General features: G+C 38.6%; 2 protein-coding genes across 2 annotated transcripts; one reads left to right on the forward strand and one right to left on the reverse strand.

The window, feature by feature from the left end:
• The first annotated feature begins 332 nt into the window (after positions 1 to 332).
• LOC145980848 (TNF receptor-associated factor 4-like) lies at positions 333 to 1,754 on the forward strand. The gene has a single exon (XM_083113931.1). It carries the CDS (start codon positions 333 to 335, stop codon positions 1,752 to 1,754), a length of 1,422 nt encoding a protein of 473 aa, XP_082970057.1.
• Positions 1,755 to 16,107: 14,353 nt separating this feature from the next.
• On the reverse strand, positions 16,108 to 21,240 carry LOC145980677 (uncharacterized). Its single transcript, XM_083113734.1, has 3 exons — positions 21,185 to 21,240; positions 17,655 to 18,123; positions 16,108 to 16,261 (listed from the first exon to the last, which is right to left on the reverse strand). Exons 1-2 carry the CDS (start codon positions 21,194 to 21,196, stop codon positions 17,677 to 17,679), a joined length of 459 nt encoding a protein of 152 aa, XP_082969860.1. The 5' UTR covers positions 21,197 to 21,240; the 3' UTR covers positions 16,108 to 16,261; positions 17,655 to 17,676.
• Positions 21,241 to 23,534: the final 2,294 nt, after the last annotated feature.

Raw genomic sequence — 23,534 nt, forward strand, 5'->3', positions numbered from 1 at the left:
TTGCAGGGATTCATTCTAAGGGCTTTGAAAGTCTCAAAATATATTTACTATTTCTGTCGTTTCTAATCAAGGAATTCTTTATGTATATCTTATCTCCTCTTGCAAAGCCCCAGATACACTCTTAAGTGTTGATTAGCAAGTTTTATCAGAGGAATGGCTCTACATCACGTGTTCAGAAAGTTCTTTCCCCGAGAGATTTGAAAAAGTAAAGATTAGATAATGTTATCTAGAGTCAACAGTTATGATGTGAATATCGTAGTGAGAGAATTTGTTAGGAGCATCATTAAGTGCATGCAAGGTTTTGCGTCGGGCTGTGAGTGTAACCAAGAAGAATGCCATACGTCGCTTTAATCTGCAGAGTTGAAGAAGTTGAGTGTGGGAATGAATGTGGACTTAAACTTCCACGTCAATTGTTGAGCAAACACGTGAAAGAGAGCTGCAGAAAACGAAAGGTCGTGTGCGATCTGTGTAAGGAGACGTTTTCGCACGAAGACAAAGAGGATCACAAGTTTCAGTGTTCGCAACAGCTTGTGGAATGTGATCTGAAGTGCGGTGTACAAACAGAACGCTCTAATTTGTCCAAACATATGGCCGAGAGCTGTCCCAAGGCATTAATAACCTGCTACTACTGTGGCCAGAAGGTGAAGAAGAGCAGCATCGAAGATCATGCCAAGAAGTGCAACGGGTCTAAGTGCGTGTGCGATAAGTGTGGAAAGAACGTCCATGAAGAGTACATGGACTTTCATCTGAAGGAGAGATGCGTGAAACGCATAATCCTTTGCATGTTTTGCGACGCTAGTTCAGTGGCAGATCTTTTACCGGAACATTTTGAAACCTGTGAAGATGTCCCTGTTCCTTGTGAGAGAAGCTGTGGAAAGAAGTTACCCAGGAAAAAGATTGACGAGCACTTACAAGAATGCACTTACAAGAGAATTGTTCAATGTGATTATTGCGAGGAAGAAGTCCAGACAGACTTGTTGGAGGCTCATCACGAAGAATGCCGGAAGTTCTCGATTCCTTGTCCTGAGAGTTGTGGTGTTGAAGTTGCAAGAGAAGGCGTAGAGCGACATTTGGATGAAGAGTGCCAGAAGCTCTTTGCTGCGTGTGCTTACAAGGAGATGCAGTGCAGCTATGAAGGTTTTCCTGCAGGTATGACGCAACACATGAAGGAAGAGGTGTATCATCACTTGGAACTAACGAAAAGTGTCATCGATAAGCTGTGTTTCGAAGTTAAAAGTATGAATGAGAAATTAGCGAGTGAAAGGAAAAGAAATGAAGAACTGCAGATGGAGATAAACGTACTAAGACATGGAAGTTTCTTGTGGAAAGTGACAGACATAGCTGAGAAAATAGAAAAAGCTAAGAACGATGGATATATCGGAATTCATAGTCCTCCTTTCTACAGCAGTAAGCACGGGTACAAATTAAGAGTGTTGTTTTGCCCTGATGGTAATTGTTTTGAACAAAAAGGCCATTTAGGAATTTACATTCAAGTAATGCCAGGAGAGTACGATTCTATTTTGAAATGGCCCTTCAGAAAACTTGTAAAGTTTAGATTAGTTGACCAAGCAATACCGGGTAAGGATATTGTTCATACCATACGTGGGGACGACCGAAAGATCTTTAGTAAACCCAGGAACGGTGAATGTAATGAAGGATACGGTTTTTCGAAATTTGTCTCTCACAACGTACTCAATCGCGGAAGTTACATTGTAGACAATGCAATTTTTCTGGAAATATCTGTGGAAGAATGACATAAATACTTAAAGATACAATGTAATGAGCAGCACGATAGTGCAGTTTGTGATACTCGATGTAGTCCTTTGCGTAGAGATTTTTTATGTTTAATTCATTGTTGAAAGAAAATTAATTCTTTCTAACATCAAGAAGGTTGCGAAATAAATTCAACTCTTTAAGAGCCATGGGAAATTTTGAACTATTTGAGGTGCGAGGAATTTAATACCTATAAATAAATACTGCAATCAAAAATGTTTAAATGTACTTCTGTTTTCTTGTAAACAATTTGAAAATTGTTCATACAAGAAGGAATGCAAATTTGTTTTTCATATTTTAAGAAACACATCAAATTTTTACATCAACAATTGGTAACGAAGAAGGGATTTTACTGGGTGTTGAAACTGTAGTCGCATATATAATAGAATATTTTTTTATTGTTTTCTATAGGGAAGATTGTTTGATAGATTGACATTTGATTGTCACTTCAAAACTTGAACTCCACTAACTTTCTTAGTCAAATAAACACCGGGAGTTGTTCAATAAAACTAAAAATGTTGGTTTAATCATCCAAATTTATTTTGTCGCCTTCGAAATAGGCCCCATTTGATACGATACGCTTATGCCAACGAATAATCCAATCGTCGAAACACTTCTTATAGGCACTTTCCGGTATGGCCTTCCCTTCATCTCCTTCTGCGCATTTTGTTTTATGGCTTAAATTGGGGAACAAAAAAGTCACACTGGGCTTATACGGTGCTTGATCGATAACATTCGTTGAGTTTTTGGTAAACAAATTTCGCGTACAAGGATCGATGTGTGGGACGGCGCATTATCGTGGTGCAAAATCCAAGAATTGTTCTTCCACAAATCTGGCCTTTTCTGACGAACATTCTGTCTCAAACGCCTCATAAAGCCTAGATAATATTGTTTGTTGACTGTTTGTCTCTCCGGAAAGAATTGCGAGTGGAAAACACCAAGACTGTCAAAGAAAACAGTCCACATGACTTTGATTTTCGAGCGACTTTGACGTGGTTTATGTTGGTTTCGGCTCGTTATCGAAGCGCCATTCCGAATCTTGTTGGCTGGTTTGCATGTCAAACTCATAAATCAGCGTCTCCTCACCCGTTAGCGTATTTACAAACCCTATAGTGCTGCAGAACCTCCAGCAATATTTTGACTTCTGATTGGCTGTTATTCCGGAAGTTAATAGACTACAGTGTTCCTTGAAGATAACGCTAGATGGCACGACAGTGTAGATTTCAGATATCCATCCCAATAAGATATGAAACCCCTTTAAACAGAAGATGATTTTTAGCACATTTTTAAAATTATTGTTTTGAAAGACGGAAAGGCAGAACTCATCTTGAAGTGAATGCCTTTCGTATTTAAAGTCACATCATTACAAACATTGAGACAATATGACCATTGAGAAAATTATGTGTATCGAACTTATTGCAAACAATACCGCAATGCACAATAGCCGCTGCCATATGTGATGAAGTGGTTTGGCCAGTAAAATTAATATGTATAATTTATTATATTTTTAATGGCATTTCCAAAGATTCTTGATATTGTTCAACAATATTATGCTTCTAATTACTCACTGCTACACTTTGTTGTGTAGTACAGAAATTGTATTATTTAGCATAAGTTATACAACTTCTCCCATAATGCATAAATCACTTCACATACATTACAAGTACTATTAGTAGGGTGACCATCCGTACTGATTTTCGCAGTACAGTCCTTTTTTTTGATGGGCTGTCCTGCAGAATGCGAAGCCATGTATAAAATTAAGATATGTCCTTTCTTTCACATATGTCCTGCGAAATGTCCTGATTTCTACTTCGGTTTCCGAAGTCCAAATATTTATTTTCTATTTATATTTTATTTTGTTTTTTTCTATTTCAACAGTTTATGCAGTACATACTTTTCTGTTGTGGTCGGGGTGTGTGGGCACTGTGAAAAATGTTCAGGTGAGTTTTCAATTGCAAACAGTGGAAGGTCTGAAATAACACAACATATGCAAACGGCAAAACACAAATCTGCGGACGCTGCTGCTGCAACTAGTGCTACTCTTTCTACATTTTTCCGAAACAAGAATTTTGGGCCTACAGAACAAAAATTGGCAGCAGCAGAAGCGTGTTTTGCATTTCATACAGTGCGACATAATCAATCGTTTCGTTCTACAGACTGTAGTTCGAAACTTGTTAAGAAGCGCTTCGAACCACAATATGCTTGTGCAAGAACAAAATGTGAAGCGATCGTGACAAATGTGATAAGCCCCTATGCAATTGGAGAGCTTCAGAAAGGGTTGGATCAGTTAATTACATTACAGTTTATACAGATTCGTCGAACCATAAAGCTACGAAATTGTTTCCATTGTTGGTGCGCTACTTCCTTCCTTTGAGCGGAGTGCACATAAAAGTTCTGGATTTTCAAGATCAGTGCGGTGAAACGTCCGATATTGTGTCTTCGTATATCCTGAAGACATTAAATGAATACAACAATGAAACTAAAGTTGTTGGATTATGTGCTGACAACACCAACTGCAACTTTGGAGGAGCAGAAACAAAAGGTAAAAAAAAAAATGTTTACAGTATTGTTCAGGAATGCTTAAACAAACCTATTGTAGGTTGTTCTGCACATATAGTGAATAATTGTGTACAAACTACGATGGACTGTTTATCGATTTGCATAGAAAGTGTGGTGCACAAAATATACTCATATTTTTACATATATACAGTACGTGAACATGCTTTACGTGAATTTTGTGACTTCGTGGAGATAGAGTTCTCAAAGCTTCTTTCTTATAGCAAAACTAGGTGTCTCTCTTTGTTGCCAGCCGTAGAGCGGATACTTAAACTCTATCCAGCATTGATATCATACTTTCTATCACAGGACAAGTGTCCCACAATCATTAAAATATTCTTTGAGGACCCCCTATCTGAAATATGGCTTTACTTTACCCATTCCAATGCAGCACTTTTTAATGACTTTGTTCACTTTCTAGAGGGTCAATATGTTTCTATAATGGAAGGTTGTGCATTGATTGAAGAACTTAAACAAAAATTAGTTGGCAGATATAACTGCCTTTTTTTGCCTCTTATAGTGCAGTCGAAACTGAAAAGTCTGGAGGAATTCAACTTGTATTGAATATATTAAACAGTGGTCCTCTCCCTTTTCTGAAATGACTGTGTTGGATTGGGTAAAACTGGATTCGATGATCGAATGGGACAGGGTGCAAAATAGCGTACAATTTTTCAACAAATGGTCAGGAAAGCAACTTAATGATTCTTATCTCTTTGATGAAATTTCAAATGTAAGAGCGTATGCTACTCTTGAAAAATTGAAAGCATGGAACACTGCTCAAATGAGAGTAGATTTAAGATGGGTTGAGATATTCAAATATTTTCAGGAAAAATGTATTTCCTTTTATCAGGTATTTGATATTGTAGACTTCAGTTCGTGCCTTCCAGCCACAAATGCACGCACTGAGAGATTTTTCTCATTAATGAATAACATATGGACTGCTGAGAAATCTCAATTGAAAACTGAAACTCTGAAACACCTAATAATAACTAAATATAATTTCAGTTGTACCTGTAGTGAATTCCATGATATGGTTATGGAAAATACAAAGTTATTACATGCTATTCACTCGAAGCAAAAGTACAGAACCATTAAGGATGATACTTAAATATTGGTACATTTGATTATGAAATATTTGTTAATTTGAAGTTATTGGAATTGTTTTAAAGACTTAAAGTGTAACTGTAGTTTGTTTAATATGTCAAATTTTAAATACATTTAGTTTCATTTTTGTTTTATGCCACTCATATACTTTGGGGATTCATCAAATAAAAGAATAATTATTTTTAAAACTTTTGTCCTTTATGTCTTTCCTTTTTTGAAGAAAGTTTGTCATAGTATGTGTGTGTACTGTTTTTTGCTGGTAAGGATCTGGTCACCCTATTAGAGATATTCAACATTATTATCTTAGGTAGGCTTCATTTTGATCTTATCATCAGAAAACAATACAATACCAGTTTTTCCATACAAATATATATTTCTTAACATTATTTCGACATTTCTATTACTTGATTACTAAATAATCACGAGTCTAATTCTTCCATAGTTTTCCTGAAATCAAGGAAGCAAGGAACGGTGGACACGGAACATAAACACTTCCGGAAGGGCACAGCCAATAAGAAAGCGTTATATACCTCTGGTTCTGCAACACTCTAGTGTTTGTAAATACGCCATGCGTTTCATGAATGTAGAGTCCGAATTGGTTCGTTAAAGCATGTCTTCAGCAACCTGCTGGCGGTGCTCTTTTTGAAGAAAATTTAGCACCTTCGGAACAAGCCGTGCCGCGATGCGTCTCATGCCAAAAACATCAACTAAAATGATGCGAACGGATTCATGAGACATGTGCAGATCCTGAGACATCCCTCTTAAGGCGAAGTGGGACAATTACGCACCAGGCATGCATTTATTCCAATATCGTCGGAATCAGCAATGCTACCAAAAAGATCTCCGCCAGAAATGAAAAGTATGAATTTCTCCCCATGTGGCAAGTGGAAGCGGTTTCCTAAGTTGATTATTGAGCCTTATACGATTTTTGAAAAATATGATGAATTAGTATTTACCGAATCCCATGTATTCCTTATGGGACATCAACTTCAACTTCAAGTTACGGCTCATCAAATGGTAGTTTCGACTTTTCCTATTGGTATGACATAGTTCAACGTGTCCGTTTTCCGTCCATGTACTTTTCTACGTCATCGGATGTTTGATATTCCCGAGAGAACGAATAAATTAATGGTCCCATAAGCCTAGTGCATTTCTCCTTGCCTCCTACGGCCATCCTGGCAGTGTTGCCAAACCTGATGTGCATAATAGAGCAAAATTTCACCATTAATATAGCTAAAGAGGACTTTCAAGGAGCTAGATTAACGAAGGCTGCATAAAGTGCCTACTAGGGTAATTTTAGTTGTCTATGGGGTGGGGGTGCTGCTATTACCGTTAGCTTTAAAGTGATGGCAATTTATTCTTAGTTTTCACCGCCTAGATTTGGCGGCATCTCCCATCTCAATAATCCAATGATGTTAATATAAAATCGAAAATAAAGGGTTCCCGGATAACAAAATTGTCATCTTCATCTTAGCCACAGCGCTATATATAAAAATACATGGGGAGGAAAGAAGAGGTGGGTGACGCAGCCTATAGCTATACGAATATCACGTCACGTGCAAAATGTACACTCATTGGTCTTTGTGGGCCGGAGCCAGTGGTGGCATCATAGTGGGGCAGAGGGCGGGTGCCACAGTTCACAGTCAAACGAGTGCACGAAAGAGCCAGATCTGGCTCCAAAAGTGCGAAGTTGGCAACAGTGATCAGCAGCTGCCCCAGCGAGAAAGACCTAGGGGAAATTGTCCCTCCTCGCCTTAAGCTTCAATGACGATATTCTATCACCATTTCCTTCACTTCGTCGATGTTTTCGTCAGTCGAAGACGTTGAAGGTAGACTGGAACGAGGCAAGTCTTCAACCACTTCTCGTCCTTCTTTGAATGCTTTGTACGGTCACGGACACTGCCGGGTTGTAATGAATACATTAATTTTCAATGGAATCGTTACAACCCAGTAGTGTCCGTGACTGTACCACTCGTGTGGTCGTGTTTTCTATAAAGCTGACTCACCGTAGGCCTTCTCTAATAATTTCAATGATTCAACACAAGAAATTTTGTTGGCGTCACAAAATTTGAGGCAAACTCTTTGTTCGATATTTTTGTCCATATTAAAAATCGCAGGGCATACTTGAGGTCAACTAGCTTAACCCTTAGCTGGTGAGGCGGATTTTTTGGGATGTAACTGGTGAGGAGGGGGGGGAGACAAACCCCGAAAAATAAAATGCCCTCATAAAGAAATGGTTGTGAACATATTTCAAAAAATAAAATAATGAATTAAGTTGATTTTGATTTACATAACTACATTTCTTAGTTATACAAAACATTACAGAAGATACACATAAATGCTATTCTCTTTTAAAATTCAAAATGAAAAGCAAAAAATGCACACCTTCACATTTTTTTAATTTTTGCAGCTCATAAAGAAGGAAAAAATCCAAATTATTACAAAGTATTGATTACTAGGACATAGATATATATAATAATTAAAATATTCTACAATCAGATTACACTGATGCATTTTTCATGCAGTTTATATTGCACAAAAATGTTACTTAAGTGGTGAGGTGGGGTTTAGTCCACCCTACTCTGTATATGCAACAATATTTCACAGGGTTGTTTACACAGGTCAACACAACCTCATCCTCCTACAGCTGCTAGAGAACTGACTGAAAGGTGCTCAGCATTCCAGGTATCAGATGTGATTAATATGTAAGTACAGTCACTTCAAAATATTCGTGGGGTAGCTCAAACCCCACCTCACCAGTAACAGATGTAAACAAACTGGTGGACAGATCGCGCCAAAAGTCTACGTGGCAATTAAGTACATTGATACCAACGTACAGCTAAAAAAAGTTTTCATACCTTTAACACTGGCTTTTTAAATGAACAATTCCCGGTATTTATTTGACAGAAGGTATTATGGAACATTTTCATTGTATGATTTCTATTATCACCACATAGACACACTCAGTGTCACTTCTGTACACATGGACGTCAGCAGGTTCTTTTTTTTCCATGGAGGGGCAAAAGAAGGTATTTTTTTTCTCAGGGGTGGCAAAGAAGGTATATTTTCCCCAATAGAGGAGAAGGTCTAAATATGAGCGAAGGTTTAAATATGGGTTTTGGAGTCATCAGCGCTCCCGGGTGCTGCAGCCTGGCAGAGGCTATTGGAACTGGTTATCTGTCAAGGACAAAGGTTGCGGCGCCAATTCGGAAGAGAAAGTGGTGGTTAGTTTCGGCCTTGGACGCTGTTATAGAATTGCGACCTCCGAAAACATTTTGCAGGTATGTTTTAACTCAGTGTTTTCTGAATTCTCATCTGCTTTGTATGGGTTATGATATTAGCGGTACATAAAACAAATGTGGGCTTTTATAATGCCATGATTTGTTTGTGAAATATGTACCACAGAGAGCGAAAATAAATTGAAGAAGAAAAATAGCGTGATGGTCTAAATATGGGCTATGGCATGAGGTATAATGTTGAGATCACATTTTCAGCAAATATTTGGATGTTTTTCTTAATTTCGATTTTTCCCATTCCGCGTGATTTTCAAAACAACAGATTATTCATAAATATGAATTTTATAATGTTGTAGCGATAAATGACTGTTTTTTAAAAATTTTAATTGTTTTTGTGATATTGCCACTAGTAGCCCATATTTAGACCACAATTTTGAAATACATCATATTACAATTTTTTGGAAATGGCTTTTTTTTAAAAGAAAAATTAGTTTTATAATTTAGCATGCTATCATTAAAGTATATATTTCATAGATATGCATTTTAAAGGCAGGTGCTTGATATATTAATTTTTTCCTCCGAAAATGACAACATAAAAAGGGGGGCCCATATTTAGACCATTTCCTCTAATAGTCATGCCCCATAAAGAAAATACTTCAATCTATAAGTATCATGTTCCTTCAACGTACTTATAATAATTGACATAAATTACTGTGACTGAAATGAAATTATGTGTGAATATGTATATTTGATTTGATTTGATTTATTTTACTTCGCTTTTCTGTTACTTTTGGCTAATTGCGAAGATGGGGATGAGTGATGACATGATGAAATTGATGAACGCACACTCAGAAACATCCATGCCCAGGTCGGGATTCGAACCCGGAACCCCTGACGTCGTAGCGCGATGTGCTAACCACTCCACCACATGTTTATTATTTTTTCTGATTCCCACAATTGAAAGTCAACAAAGGTGTACATAATATTAAGTAAGTTCTACAATATTTTTCCGATTCATCCGTCTATTTGTCCCTTTAAGTCAACAATGGAAGCATTCAATATCTATTGATTGGTCGGAAACTACCAATGTTACAATAATAAAATTTAAGGAACAGAAAGAATACCAGGTTTTGGTGTAGTGGGATATTTATCATCCAATCCGTCCGTCTTCAACGGTAGTCAAAAATTGACGACAATCGACGCTGTAGTAACCAATTTCTAACACCAATGAAACAAGAAATGTATTTTGTGGGCAATTTGGTTATAAGACAACAATCTTAGCATAACGCTAGTTATATCGATTAGTTTTTTAGAGAGCTATAAATGCTACATAGATGAAATTTTGCACAATGAATCCGAATTACTTATTCGTAATTATGTCATGGATAAAACGCACCACAGGTTTTTTTTGGAGAAGGGTGGGGGGAAGTTCAATTTTGGGAAACGTTATTATCTATACACGTAAATATGGTAAATTTTATTTTTAAAGCCTAAAGCTGTATTTTTCGTTTTTTTAAGCACAAGATGTGTTGAAATTCGCGGAAAGGTCACAATTCTCATTTTATAGCAAATTCACGTTATGTTGCGATTTCGAATGCATGTAAAGTCACTGCACATCCTATGAACACTTTTTTGCAGCAATTTCCTTTTTTTTTTTTGGTGTTAACATGTTTCCGAAATCAAGGTCTATAATAATGACCAAATTAGCATTGCATGCTAATGTAGAACCATTGTCACTAACATTCAGACCATTAATGGTGTTCTTTCAGAAATTTACCAAGGCGTGTAATGAGGTTGGATGACAGGGTTTCCAACTCAACGACTGATTGATACTTTACAGCTCACGTAAGCGATGTTAATGGGTCAATCTAGATTGGCCCTTTCACCAAAATTCAGTGTTTCGCTTCAACTCTTGGTCCCTTGAAAGGCGTCAACAATCGCCTTCACTGATCTTTGTTGTGCGTGAAAGGTTTTTTGCCGTTCGATCGTCAAATTTACCACTTGCCCAATCTTTTTTTTAAAGCACGAACACATGCTGGGTTGGACTGAAAATGTAGGCCACGTAGAGAGCCTATGTGATCATTATGCGTTTGTCAGCGATGTGATTTACATTAAGTGACGAGCGCATTGGCACGGTTTGTTCTTTCTATGGACGTTCCTCAATTAGATCGGCATGATGTTGTCACAGTCAGTATTTCTTTTTTGAGCGAAGGCGCGGGATCAATCATATAGGGGCAGGGCCGGATTAACCTATGGGCAACTGGGGCAATTGCCCCGGGGCCCCCACCAAAAGGAAGCTGTGAAGGACCTCCACCAAAAAAATATTTTAACCAGCTGGCTATGCTTGTGAAAAATTACATAAGATGTTGTATTTGAAAAATCAAAAAAAATTCAATATTGTCGTCTGTCTACACTCTTCTGGATACAATTGTAGCACAGCTCTCAGTCGATCTGTTTGTAGATATCTGAAGCTCAGTATACTTTATACCATGGATTGATTTGGCTGTTGTGTGGAAATGAGGCACACTTATTCAAACAATCAATTCTCAGATACGATTAAGATAATAAATAATCCTACGAAGTTATAACTTTCTTTCGTTAATAACATCGTATTAGAACTGCTTGTGTTTCTAGGGGAAAAAATTGTGGAGATACTAGCGCTCTCTCTCGGTGCATCAGTGAACTGCGGGATTGTTTCCTTTCGGCCATTGAGTACCTTTTTCAACAGTGTGTGACTTACGTGTTATTGTTGAGTACTGACGTGTTCGTAAATCAGGTCTACCATTTTAACTGCTGAAAAATGGTGGTTAACATATTGAGCTAATAAAGCTCCTAGTAAAAAATAATAAGAAAATGGGGGGGGGCACAAAACATTTTGCCCAGGGGGCTCCACAAACCTTGACACGGCCCTGTCTAGGGGTGCTGAGGGGGTGCGATGTTGAAAATAAAGAAAACATGAAACTAGCATGTGTGCTGTAACCATTATATCAAATAACCTTTTCTTTGCTTCTATCCTATGAAAATATGCTAGTGAAACTGAAAATTGATAGTGACTTTATTTTTTTTCTTGCTTGCCACAACAACAACAACATGTACAGGGAAGTAAATGCGTCTTCACTTTCAAATTAGTATCAATAGCTTACCTGTAGTACAGCGCCTTGAATAACGTAGTGTGGAAAACGACCCAAGAAACTGGTTCCCCGAGACGATGACAAGTAGATGGCAGTGCGATCGACACAGCGGCTAATTTTGTTATGAAAGTAATGCGGCTTAGTTGATTTTTGGAATATATTGTGTAGATTTGTTTCTCTAGAAAGGCGGTAAGTGAATTGATGGAAACAGTTATATTTGTGGAGTGATTTGCAGTCACGAAATGGCATTAATTTACACAGAAAAGTAAAAAAAAAAATGTTTTATGTGCAACGCAACACGAGCATCAACATATCGCATGTGAGGCTGGACGTCAAACGTTGGATTGTATACACAAGTTTATTTTTGTATACTAATAAAATTGAAATAGTGTCATGAAGGAGAAAAAATGTTTCGTGGCGTACATATTATGAAGTCATTTTCCCGAAATGCAGATATTCGAAAGAATTTAATTTCATATTCCATGGAGTTCAAATAGCCGATTAGGCTGTACCTTGTCATCTCTATCAACAAATTGCTTTACATTCGTGTCGATTGGTAAGTAGAACTTTGGTGTTAAGGACTGTGCATTTTTACTCGTGACTTGGCTGTAAAATGTCTACCTTGTACTTGATGAAAATAAACAGCAAATTAATTAAATTAATTAATAATAAAATAAATAAATTAATTAATTAAAATAAACGAGTATTGTCTGTGTGAATTTCCATAAAAATAATATTTGTGACAATGACAATATTAATGAACCTTTCAGGATAATGCATACACAATACTAATTCTCGCAGCAATTGTCATGTTACGTGTTACAATCCATACCTATGTTTTCTTCCGTATTGTTAATAAAAAACTCAAGGACAGGTCATGATCGACGGTTCATAATATTCTTTAATATTTTCGCGACTACTGTACCAAATATCATAACAATTTTCTGATGCAAAGAAATGTTACAAGGAAAAGAATCAGACGTTGCAGCAAAAACCCCATTTACTTCCATTATAAGCAGTCGAACACCAAGCCCCGGTGTCAACACCAGCGCCTCTAGCGGATCATTTTCGAGTGGAACCAGCGAGAGAGAGCAAAACCATGCCGTTTTCCACACTACGTTATTCTAGGCGCTGTACCTGTAGTATACAATAATAGTGGTATTTCTTCAGCACCTATTAGGTGGCTGCATCGACGCTTTGTTGCTCGATCGTCTAATAGTTCGCACGGATGACGCTAGATGGCTTTGCTGAATCGACAGTTTCTTCGCTCGAACAGACAAACGATCGGTGTACGCTCGAAGCCCAGTAGTTCAAGCGTAACCGTAATATTCCTGTAGTAGTGGCCATCGAATATGGATCGTGAAGTGATAGACACAGTGCAATTCAAACTAAAGTGAACATCGTCATCATCTCAATGTCAAAATGTAATTTTGTCTATCTTACCAATACATAGCAATAGACTATATGAAAATGAATAGATGATTATGGGCTGAAATTACCAGGACGAATTTTGACACACATATTTGTACGATTATTGTCACATTGAAATGATATTTGATATTAGAGTATATTCCAAGGAATCACGCTCGGGCGTGTGAGATTTGATCAGGGTTGTTAAAGGTCCAGGAATTTTAAATAAATTCAATTCCGGTCCAGGAGAGAAAATCAGCAAGCGTAAATGGGTTATGGACCGTAAATAACCTTTTTATCTGTAAAGTATTTCAATTCGGTCCAGAAACCTTTATTCCAGGATCAATTTGAATACGGTCCGGGAACCTTTTTTCCGGATGAATTTAAATACGGTCCGGGATCCTTTTTTGCGAACCAATTTAAATTCGGTCCAGGGACCTTTATTCCAGGATCAATTTAAATACGGTCCAGGAATTTTTTTCCCGGATGAATTCAAATTCGGTCCAGGAACCTTTTTCCAAAATGGATTTCAATTCGGTCCAGGAACTTTTTTACGGAAGAATTTAAATTCGGTCCAGGAACTTTTTTTTTCAGGAACAATTAAAATACGATCCTGGAACTTTTCAATGTAACAATACGCAACTTGGACCGAATTTCAATTGTGCGAGAAAAAGATTCCGGTCCTGCACCGGTACTCAATAAAACCTGGACTTTAACAACCCTGGATTTGATCGAATTTGAGTGAGCGAAATTGGTCCACTGCAGTACTCTAGCACCTACACTCAGTATCACGATATGATTTTCATAAGTCTTATTCCCCCTCTAATAAAATATATAATTAGTTATCGCCTGTTTAATGAAATGTTTAGTTTGCCAGAAACAATTTCTTTGTTATTCTAAGCTTTCTGTCTGATAACAGTATTTTTAGCTGAAAATAGGTTTTGGATAGGGGGTGAGGAAGAAAATTAAGGGGTGCGCAAGTACTCCATAGCACCCCCCTGGTGCCGCCCCTGTATTGCGGGCGCCATACGGAGGGTCAAAAGGGGTTATCTGACCCCCACTGGAATGAGAGATATTATTTACTTATCCTTCCCTTGTTTATTTTATTTTCGCCCTTCTTCTTGAAATATTTCCGTTCCTCAGTCTTTGAATTGAATTCTTGTTTTAAGTCCACTTGATGCAGAGAAGGCTAAGCGGGACTGGACCTACAGTAGATCCGAGCCACCATGTGGCTCCGCCGGATATCTAACCAAGGACTTCTCGATTACAAGGCGATGTCGCCATCGGAAAGGCCACCTCAATCTTTGAGCCTCCCCGATGGCGTAGTGGTAAGGTTGTCGCCTTGTAATCAAGAACACCGGGTTTGATATCCTTTGAAGACACACAGTAGTTCGGATCTCACTTTAAACTGTAGGTCCAGTCCCGATTAGCCTTACTGTGTATCGAGTGGACTTTAAAACAAACTCGAATTCCTCAGTTGTTGATATTTTTTTTCTTAATTCCTGTCGTTCTGATTATTTCTTTCACTATGTCGGCCTCTGTGGTGTGAAATGGTTCACAACTCGCTACGACACCAAAAGGTTGGATTCGACACCTGGGCAATGGGTATCCTTTGTCCCTTCATCAATGTCATCACATCATCACTCATTCTCAGCTTTGAGATTAGTCAAAAGTTGCAGAAAGGCGAAGTAAAATGAGCCAAATCAATATCTTTCACTAACTTTGTCATTCTCTCTGTGTTTAGTTTATCTCTCTCCTCTCTCTCCTCTCTCTCTCTCTCTCTCTCTCGTATCTATTTTTCTTTGTCCTTTTTTACCCTCCCCGATGGCGCAGTGGTAGCGTCGCTGCCTTGTAATCAAAGGGTCCCGTGTTCTATTCCGGTGGAGGCACTTAGTGATTCGGATCCCACCTTAAACTGTAGGTCCAGTCCCGATTAGCCTTACTGTGCATAAAGTGGACTTAAATCACCAAATCAATCAATCAATCTTTGTTTTCCTTTTTCTCGCTCCGTTTCGTTTATTTTTCTTTCTCTATCCCTTTTATTTTATTCTCTTTTCTCCTCTTGTTCTTAGAACAATTCTGTCTCACAATAACTCGTAATCATTACAAGACATCAAACTGTGTTATGCGTAGGTGACCACTTCAAAATAAAAGTTGATTTTGATCCCCCTGGTTCTATGGGCGTTCATGCCTTCATGCCTTCACACTTTTCTTCATAATCACTATCATTATACAGGGTGATCCGTTTGAGATGTCAGAAAAGTAAACCTTTATACACAAGAGGTTAATGTTCGATACGCGGTGGAGGCACATAGTGGTTCGGATCCGACTTTGAACTGTAGGTCCAGTCCCGATTAACCTTACTGTGCATAAAGTGGACTTAAAGCACCAAATCAACCAACAACAAGTTAATATACGTACCTGTGAGCAGTTTGTTGTAATATATGTAAAAAGGATGTAAGTTTCGAGTGATGCACATTAGCGCCGCCATGTGGCTGAAGTCGTAAACTTCCACTCATTCGAAACGTACATCATTTGTGCTTATATTACAAAACGCTGCTCGGAGATACGTATATTAACCTCTTGTGTATAAAGGTTTACTTTTCTGATATCTCAAGCGGATCACCCTGTATGTTATCGATTACCAGTCAAGAAATATTCAGTATTCTAAAAGGAATTGGGCATTCCCGTTAAGTTACCAGTTGTGGTACTCTAAGAAAATATGCTACCGAATTATCACTAAAAGTAATGCAACTTGACAACTAATTGAAGGCCTCTGTGTTTGTTGTCTGACAGCCAGCGATTGATCATGGACCAGAGATGGCGCTGAACAACGTCTACATCACATTAGCAACAAAAGATAAAGATTTCTTGTTTAAATAAGAAACACACAAAACTAAAATGAAGGTATTTTATGTGTTATTAACGACAATAAATAACAGCATAACAGATGAATGTCATCCATTTTGGGCGAAAAACTGTACGATATCCAATGGGACAGTTCAAGTAATTTTTTATATCAAATTCTGGTTCTTGTTTGAAGATGAAAACCTGCAAGAAATTTAGAGAAAAAAGGTGTTAGAAAACTGACAATATGAGTAAAACGAGAATTCAATCTCTACAATAATTATTTTCTAAGTTACAGTATTATACGTATTTAAGTCAGTACTTAATAGCTATTGTAAAAACTACTGCGGTGAATGAATTTACTTTACTTGACCTTAGTTTGTTAGAAGGATGAATTGAGTAGATATTTTAGTTAAAGTTAATTCTTTTACACTATTTTGCAAACAGATGTTCAAACCATATTCTGTTTTTAATTAATATGCATGTTCCTCATTGAAAAACGTTATTGTGCTCAAATCCTTCGTTTTTTGACAAATGACAACCGTGTGCCGAATTTAAAATGGAATTAATTTTGCTGTGCCACAAACCTGTATATTATTCATTATACTATAAATCATTGCATTGTTTACTACTAAAACTGTACAAAATGGAATGTTCTTTCCTAGTATGTGTCGTTCGTTTTCGTTTTATATGTTCTGAACCTCAGTGTCTTACGTAGAAATGCGAATTGATGTAGTCCCTGCATTTTAAGTATTGCCTTTTTTTATTACAATTTAAAATCTAATTTTGGTTTCGCAGTTTAATGTGAATAGCCAACTACTGAAAGCGAACCCGGTATCCCTTGAATACAAGACAACAGCGTTAACCATTATGCTACTAAAGAGAGCATTATTTCACACTCAAGATCTTTTAAAGATAAAACTTAAGAATGACGTTAATTTAATATAAAAATAGTGTGTGTAGCGTGCTAATAAGAGGGTTGACGCTGTCATATACTTTAAACATCAATTTGTCAGTCAGTTTCTATCTGTATCAGTTTTCTTTGGTTCCTCGTAAGAGGTGCCAGAAGGCAATATGTTGAGGCACCCAGAAGGTTTAAGATACCAATCATCCAATGCCTCATTAAGAGAGAAATGTTAGGCCACTTTCATATGTGTCGAATGTCATTTCAATGTTAATGGATGGAAACACTGTAATCTTTGCATCTTGGCTTGTTCCAACGCAAGATTAAAGATATATGCAACTGTACAGTGAGGTACATAAATATTACGAGGTAAATTTTCACTGGGCAACGTAAGGTTCAAGAATTTGAAGAAAATGCTACCGAGACGGTTGGCACCATGAGTACAATCTTTAAAACACGTAGAGCAGGTTCTTGTGGAGGCCAGAGAACTTGTCCGTTTAGTGCGAGTTTCACGCCTGCACACTGCACGAACGAGATCGACGAAGCCTCCCTGCTTTGCAGTTTACGAGAGTGCTCTTTCCTAAGTACAGTGGGTTGACCAGGGTGTAAATGAAAAGGGAATGGCAATAGTGATGGACAGTTTACCTTGAAGTACTTATGTAAACCACCGTACAAGCTGTACAAGACACTTACCGTGAAGCTGAGGACGAAATTTCTAACCGTAGTAAGAAGCGCCGTAGCCGAGAGCTGGGGCAGCACCATAGCCGAGAGCTGGGGCAACACCATAGCCGATAGCTGGGGCAGCAGCGATGGCTGGGGCAGCGACAACCCTAGCGGTGGGTGGGTGGATGGCACGGGCTGGGGCAGCGACGGCAACTGGGGCAGCGTAGGCTGGGGCAGCGATGGCTGGTGCGGCGTAAGCTGGGGCAGCAATGGCTGGGGCGGCGTAGGTGTGGGCGATGGCTGGAGCAGCGTAGGCTGGGGCAGCGACTACCCTAGCGGTGGGTGGGTGGATGGCACGGGCTGGGGCAGCGACGGCTACTGGGGCGGCGTAGGCTGGTGCAGCGATGGCTGGGGCGGCGTAGCCGTAGCCCAAACCGATAGCGCCACGCTTCTCCTTCTGCTCGCCATAGGCGACGGCGGCAAGAACCAAGATGACAGCCTGCAATTGAACATAAGATACACATTACTTCACTCGAGAAAAGAAATTAAAAATATGTAATAAATAAGTTCTCTAGGGCCAAGAAAGGTCTGGAAAAACAGGCGGTGTTACCTTTATAGAACTTGAGCTTTGCTTATTGCAAAAATACCTCTGAACTGTCTGAAACGAATGCCACAAAATAAACATGATCTAAATAGCTCACGTTTACATTCACCTTGACCTAGTGTGCCTCCCTGATGACATAGTGGTAACGTCGTCACTTTTAACCAAGGGGCCCCGTGTTCGATACGCAGTGGAGAGAGACAGAGGCTCGGTCCCACATTAAACTGTAGGCCCAGTCCCGATTAGCCTATCTACGCATAAAGTGGACTTAAAACCTAATACTCACATTAACCTAATACATCTTATTTACCTACTTTGACCTTAGCAAAAGTTGTAGTTACCCGACAGATTACAGGAAAATATAATACACTTATTACGCGAATGTGTAGTTCCGGAAGTAAAAAATCATAGGAGTAGCGATATGAAGTGAAATCTAAGAATATTTTGCAGGAAACGATTAGGTGAATTAAGTTTGAACCTTTATGTCCAAATTAAATGAGCTCGAATTGAAAAAATTGTGTATTGTATAAAAGAAACGATGTGCGACATCTGTAGTTCTTAATGTGAAAAATTTATTCTTTTCTCCTCTGCATGTCACTCAATTTCAACGACCTTTCAAGACCAAACCAAAGGCTTGCATAACAAGTCGTAACCCTAATCAAAAAAACCTACTTGAATATTCATCTAACGTAATCTGGCAACCAGGTTGACATTTCAAGGAAGGTTGATTAATTGAACGTAGCCACCTATGCTTTTCTCGTATCGAAAGGATTGTGTTTCTATTGAAAATTAATTATTGTAATTATGCTATTTTGATGCTGAAACAATGAACAAATGTGACAGAGACATTCGGTTGAAAAATTTGTCCGTTTAGAATGTTAGACATTGTGAAATAACTCAACATGTAATTTCAGTCATACAGGAAAATACTTTGCAAGGCAAGGTTTTTTGGCTTTACAATAGCAGCTGCTACAACCATTTTCGTCTTCTTCTTTTAAGAACCAAACCCAACTAGCCTAACCTGACCACCACAGATTATTTACCACCCCAAAAACCTACCAGCCATTGGGAATGCTTGAAACTGTTGTAGCAGCAATCCCTACCTTTATAGTATGATGTTGGTTGTAACAGAACACATATGCTAGCTACTACTGCAGTGAGAATTTAAACTCAGTGTGTACAAAAATAAATTTAAAGGAATCTCATTTCCACGTTGGTAGCATTATTCGTAGCTGATGTTATTATGGTATTAAATATTAACTTTCAACTTCAAGTAGAGATGGTAGCACGTGCTATTATTACTTTCTAGTGTCTTGATTAACAGTGCAAGATTAAAAGTATTACATTAATTATATGCATTTACTTTAATATTTTATTTCATGTTAATGTAAATCAAAGTGAATTTCTGTTTCAGTATTTAGATCTATTTATATATTTTCAAACTCTAAATGACATTAAATGAGCTGTATGAATATTGCAGTTAAATGCATACTCTGTTGGGATAAATAGTGATATAAAAGTGTATCTGTTTGTGACGTATAGGTTAAACTGTGATCACTACCTGACACTTAAGAGTTATTTTTAACTATGGGTTGAGCCGTAATTGTTCAAGTACTTTTAGAGACACTTGTCTATATGATTAATTTGGCGAATAGATATAGTCGCCACAGACAATAGTTTCGTTTAGGTCAATGGCATGTAAAACTACAAACTCATCGGCTTTCAGTGGTTTTGTTAAACCCAAGCCTGTCCGGGACTGTACAGTCATGGACACTTATGGGTTGTAACGATCACATTGAAAGTTAATATGATTATTACAACCCAGAAGTGTCCGTGACTGTACATACACGGTAGACTGGCTAATTGAAATTTGAGGATCAGTTTAAAGTGAGATTTTAACCATATATAGCCCCACCTGCAATGGAACCAGTGATAGAATTAACCGCAGCGTTATGCTGGAGAACGTCTACGTTGGGAAGCTTTATCTAAAGGAAACTTTAAATATTAGTACATTATTGGGCAAATGAGTTTGACTTAGTAACTTCTACATACCTTGAAGGATTGTGGAGTGACACGATGAATATGTTGCATATAGATACGATTTGACTTGGCTGACAGCCGTGGTGAAGTAATTAGCACAGGTTCGAATCCCGGCATGGGTGTTGTTCGCTAATTTGCTTTTCATCAATTGTATCATCACTCATCTTCATCGCCGCGTTTAGTCAGCAGTGGCGCGAGAGCGAAGTAAAATACCAAATCAATCAATCAATCGATTTGATTTTTTTATTTATACTCTGTCCCCGGGATCTGTGGAGCGAGCGAACGATAGCAAGTCTCTGCACAAGTAGTGACTCGAGAGGGCTCGACAAATTAACCAGTCCGAGGGAATGGGATTGCGTGGAGGGGGAAAAGCGACTGCTGTTACCAGGCTTTGAAGAAGCGTGTACTGCTTCAGCTTCGCCCACTCGCTTTCTCCCCTTCTCTACCGTTATGTGCGGCCTTGCTCTAGAGATTCCCAGGATAGAGTAAAGTGTCGCTTGTTGCAGCTTTTGACTAATCACGACGATGAGGATGAGTCATAACATATGTTGAAATAGACGAACGGGCACTCACAATGAACAGCCGAGATTTGAATTGACGTTTTAAGTTCACTTTATGCACATATAGGCTAATCGGGACTAGTTAAAAGTGGGATCCGAACCACTGTATCGAATCCAGGACCCCTTGTTACAAGGCGATGACGTTACGTTACCACTACGCCATCGGGAGATTTGAATCAGGGACGTCGTATAGCATTGTGCTAACCACTCCACCACAGAGGTCTGCGCTTATAGACTCGAGTCGAGACATCGGTCTAACAGCAAAGTTCCAGAGAGAACTTCATATGTATTAGTACTGAAGCCCACAAGAAACGCAGATAAATCATGAGACACACAAGCCACATATCACCAATACTCACCAAGACCTTCATGATTGTGGATTCTTTCGTGCTAAGGAACGAACTGAATTAACACCAGTGCAAGCCGCATTATATATATATATGTCCAGTCCGGTGTAGCAGTTCCCCTTTGGGCACACCCACTTTTACACAGCCGTACACCGACACCGCTTCCGTTTATTTTTTTATTTCACCAAACAGTCCAGTTCTGCAAGTGTCCACATGTGAAAGGTTAGGCGCTTGGTGCAATGTTTTTTGGAGGTCGACTGGCTTCGAATAAGGTTAATTCAAACGATTCCAATTTCGTGCGAGGGAGCACCGTTCGTTACATGTAAAGTCCGGTGTGTCTGCTTCTCACCTTGACCCAGAATCAAACAGATTAATGAGATCTGTGTGAGCAGGTGTTGTATAAAGATGTAGCATTGAAATCATTGACGTAATTAGGCCCTTGTGTTGTTTTGTTTTCTTGTCTCTAATTGGTTTATTAATTTGTTCTTAACTAAGCTGCGGGTTGAGGCACATAGTGATTCGGATTGCACTTCAAACTGTAGGTCCAGTCCCGATTAGCCTAACTGTGCATAAACTGGACTTAGAACATGGTTCAAATTCAATTCAAATCCTTCTCTCCTCAGCGTTCTGGAGTAAGTGAGTTGAAGTTACTATAAAAGTAATTCTGACTTACTTTCATATTTACTTTTCGCTGTAGACTTACTGGCAACTTTATCATTGTTCAAGGGGCCTTCCCCAATGACGAACTGGTAATGTTGTCGCCTTGTAATCAAGGGGACCGGGGTTCGATACGCGGTGAGGGATCATAGTGGTTCGGATTCCACTTTAAACTGTAGGTCCAGTCCCAATTAGTATATCTGTGCATAAAAGTGGACTTAAACTCATCATTGCCGAAGTATTTATATACAATAATATCCTGACACACACACACAAATATTGACACAATTATTAGTTGATTACCATATACAATCATCATTTACACCATTGTGAGATTTAGCGGGAAGGGCACGGGGGGCACGTGCCCCCCAAAAGGAATATCTAAGTATGATTAAAAGTACTCATAGCCTTATACTTCAACGAACAAAAATGTCCGAGGTATCTTTCTCGTGCTAGTAAAGAATAAACCCAATTTAGCATAACTACATTAATAATAATAAGTATAATTGTATGTGCGTGTGAGAGAGAGGGGGGAGGTAAAGCTGAAGGGAGGGTACAACACATTCACAAACGTAGCCTTTTGAAGGTGATGTGATCAGCACCACGCTCCGGTCCCTCAGGATTGTCTAGACACCAATTTATTAGAAGCATACACTTAACGCCATCGAGCACCAAGCCAACTGACTTGAAATATGACCAACCCACACAAACAGAGTGGCTACACCGTCACCTTTTTATGTTATTTAAGTCCACTTTACACACAGAAAGTCTAACGCAATCGGGACGGAACAACTGTGCCATGTGCCTCCACTAGGTATCGAACCCGGGACTCCTTGATTACAAGGCCACGACATTGCCACTACCCCCATGGGTGAGAATAAACATTTCATTTTAACTACCCCCCTTCATACACACAGTGTTTAACTTCTTGATCACGTGTACCAAACTACAAATTTTGCTGTTTTTTTTGTTACATTCGAAAATCCATTTTACAGTATTTTTACAAATTAATTCCAATAGATGGAGTGAATGTTCAAGTTATGAAAGAAACTTATTAACTAGGAAAATCATTACGAAAATTAGAGAAAAAATCCATAGTCAACTTGTCCTATAATATATGTACATACGTGCAGTACATACATGCATAAATATACACATTTAAGGGAGTTGCATATCTAATTATAAATAAAAAGCGCGTCAACATTTCCGTGAGCTGTTTATGATTCTCTTCTTTTTTTAAACTGCTGCGCATTAACAGAAGTGACACACGGACAAAAAGTGTTGCCAATACTTCCGTGTATAGAAATCCCCAAATCCATTGGAGAGAAACTAACCAAACAACATCGCACAGCAAGCGTGACAGTATTAAGTAGAATAGCAGAGCCAGTTTTTAATTCCCTGTTCCTCTTACGCACTGTATTATTTATAAGTAGGAACTCGAATGCGAGAAGATAACGCACTTAATTAATTCCATAAGGAAATTATGTAATAAAAGAACGTACATGAGTAGAACTTAAATGACGGAAATGATTGGCCATAGTACACAATTGCAATATTTTTCAAGCACCCTCCCACTGTGGTTGAATCCGATATATCCGACCAAACTTTGTCGGGAATCTGTGGAGCAAGGCCGCGCGTAACGGTAGAGGAGGGGAGAAAGCGAGTGGACGAAGCAAAGCAGTACGCGCTGCTGAAAACAGCTGGT

Source organism: Lepisma saccharinum, chromosome 28, assembly GCF_977018435.1.
Source record: "Lepisma saccharinum chromosome 28, izLepSacc3.1, whole genome shotgun sequence".
In the NCBI taxonomy this organism is placed as follows: Eukaryota; Metazoa; Arthropoda; class Insecta; order Zygentoma; family Lepismatidae; genus Lepisma; species Lepisma saccharinum.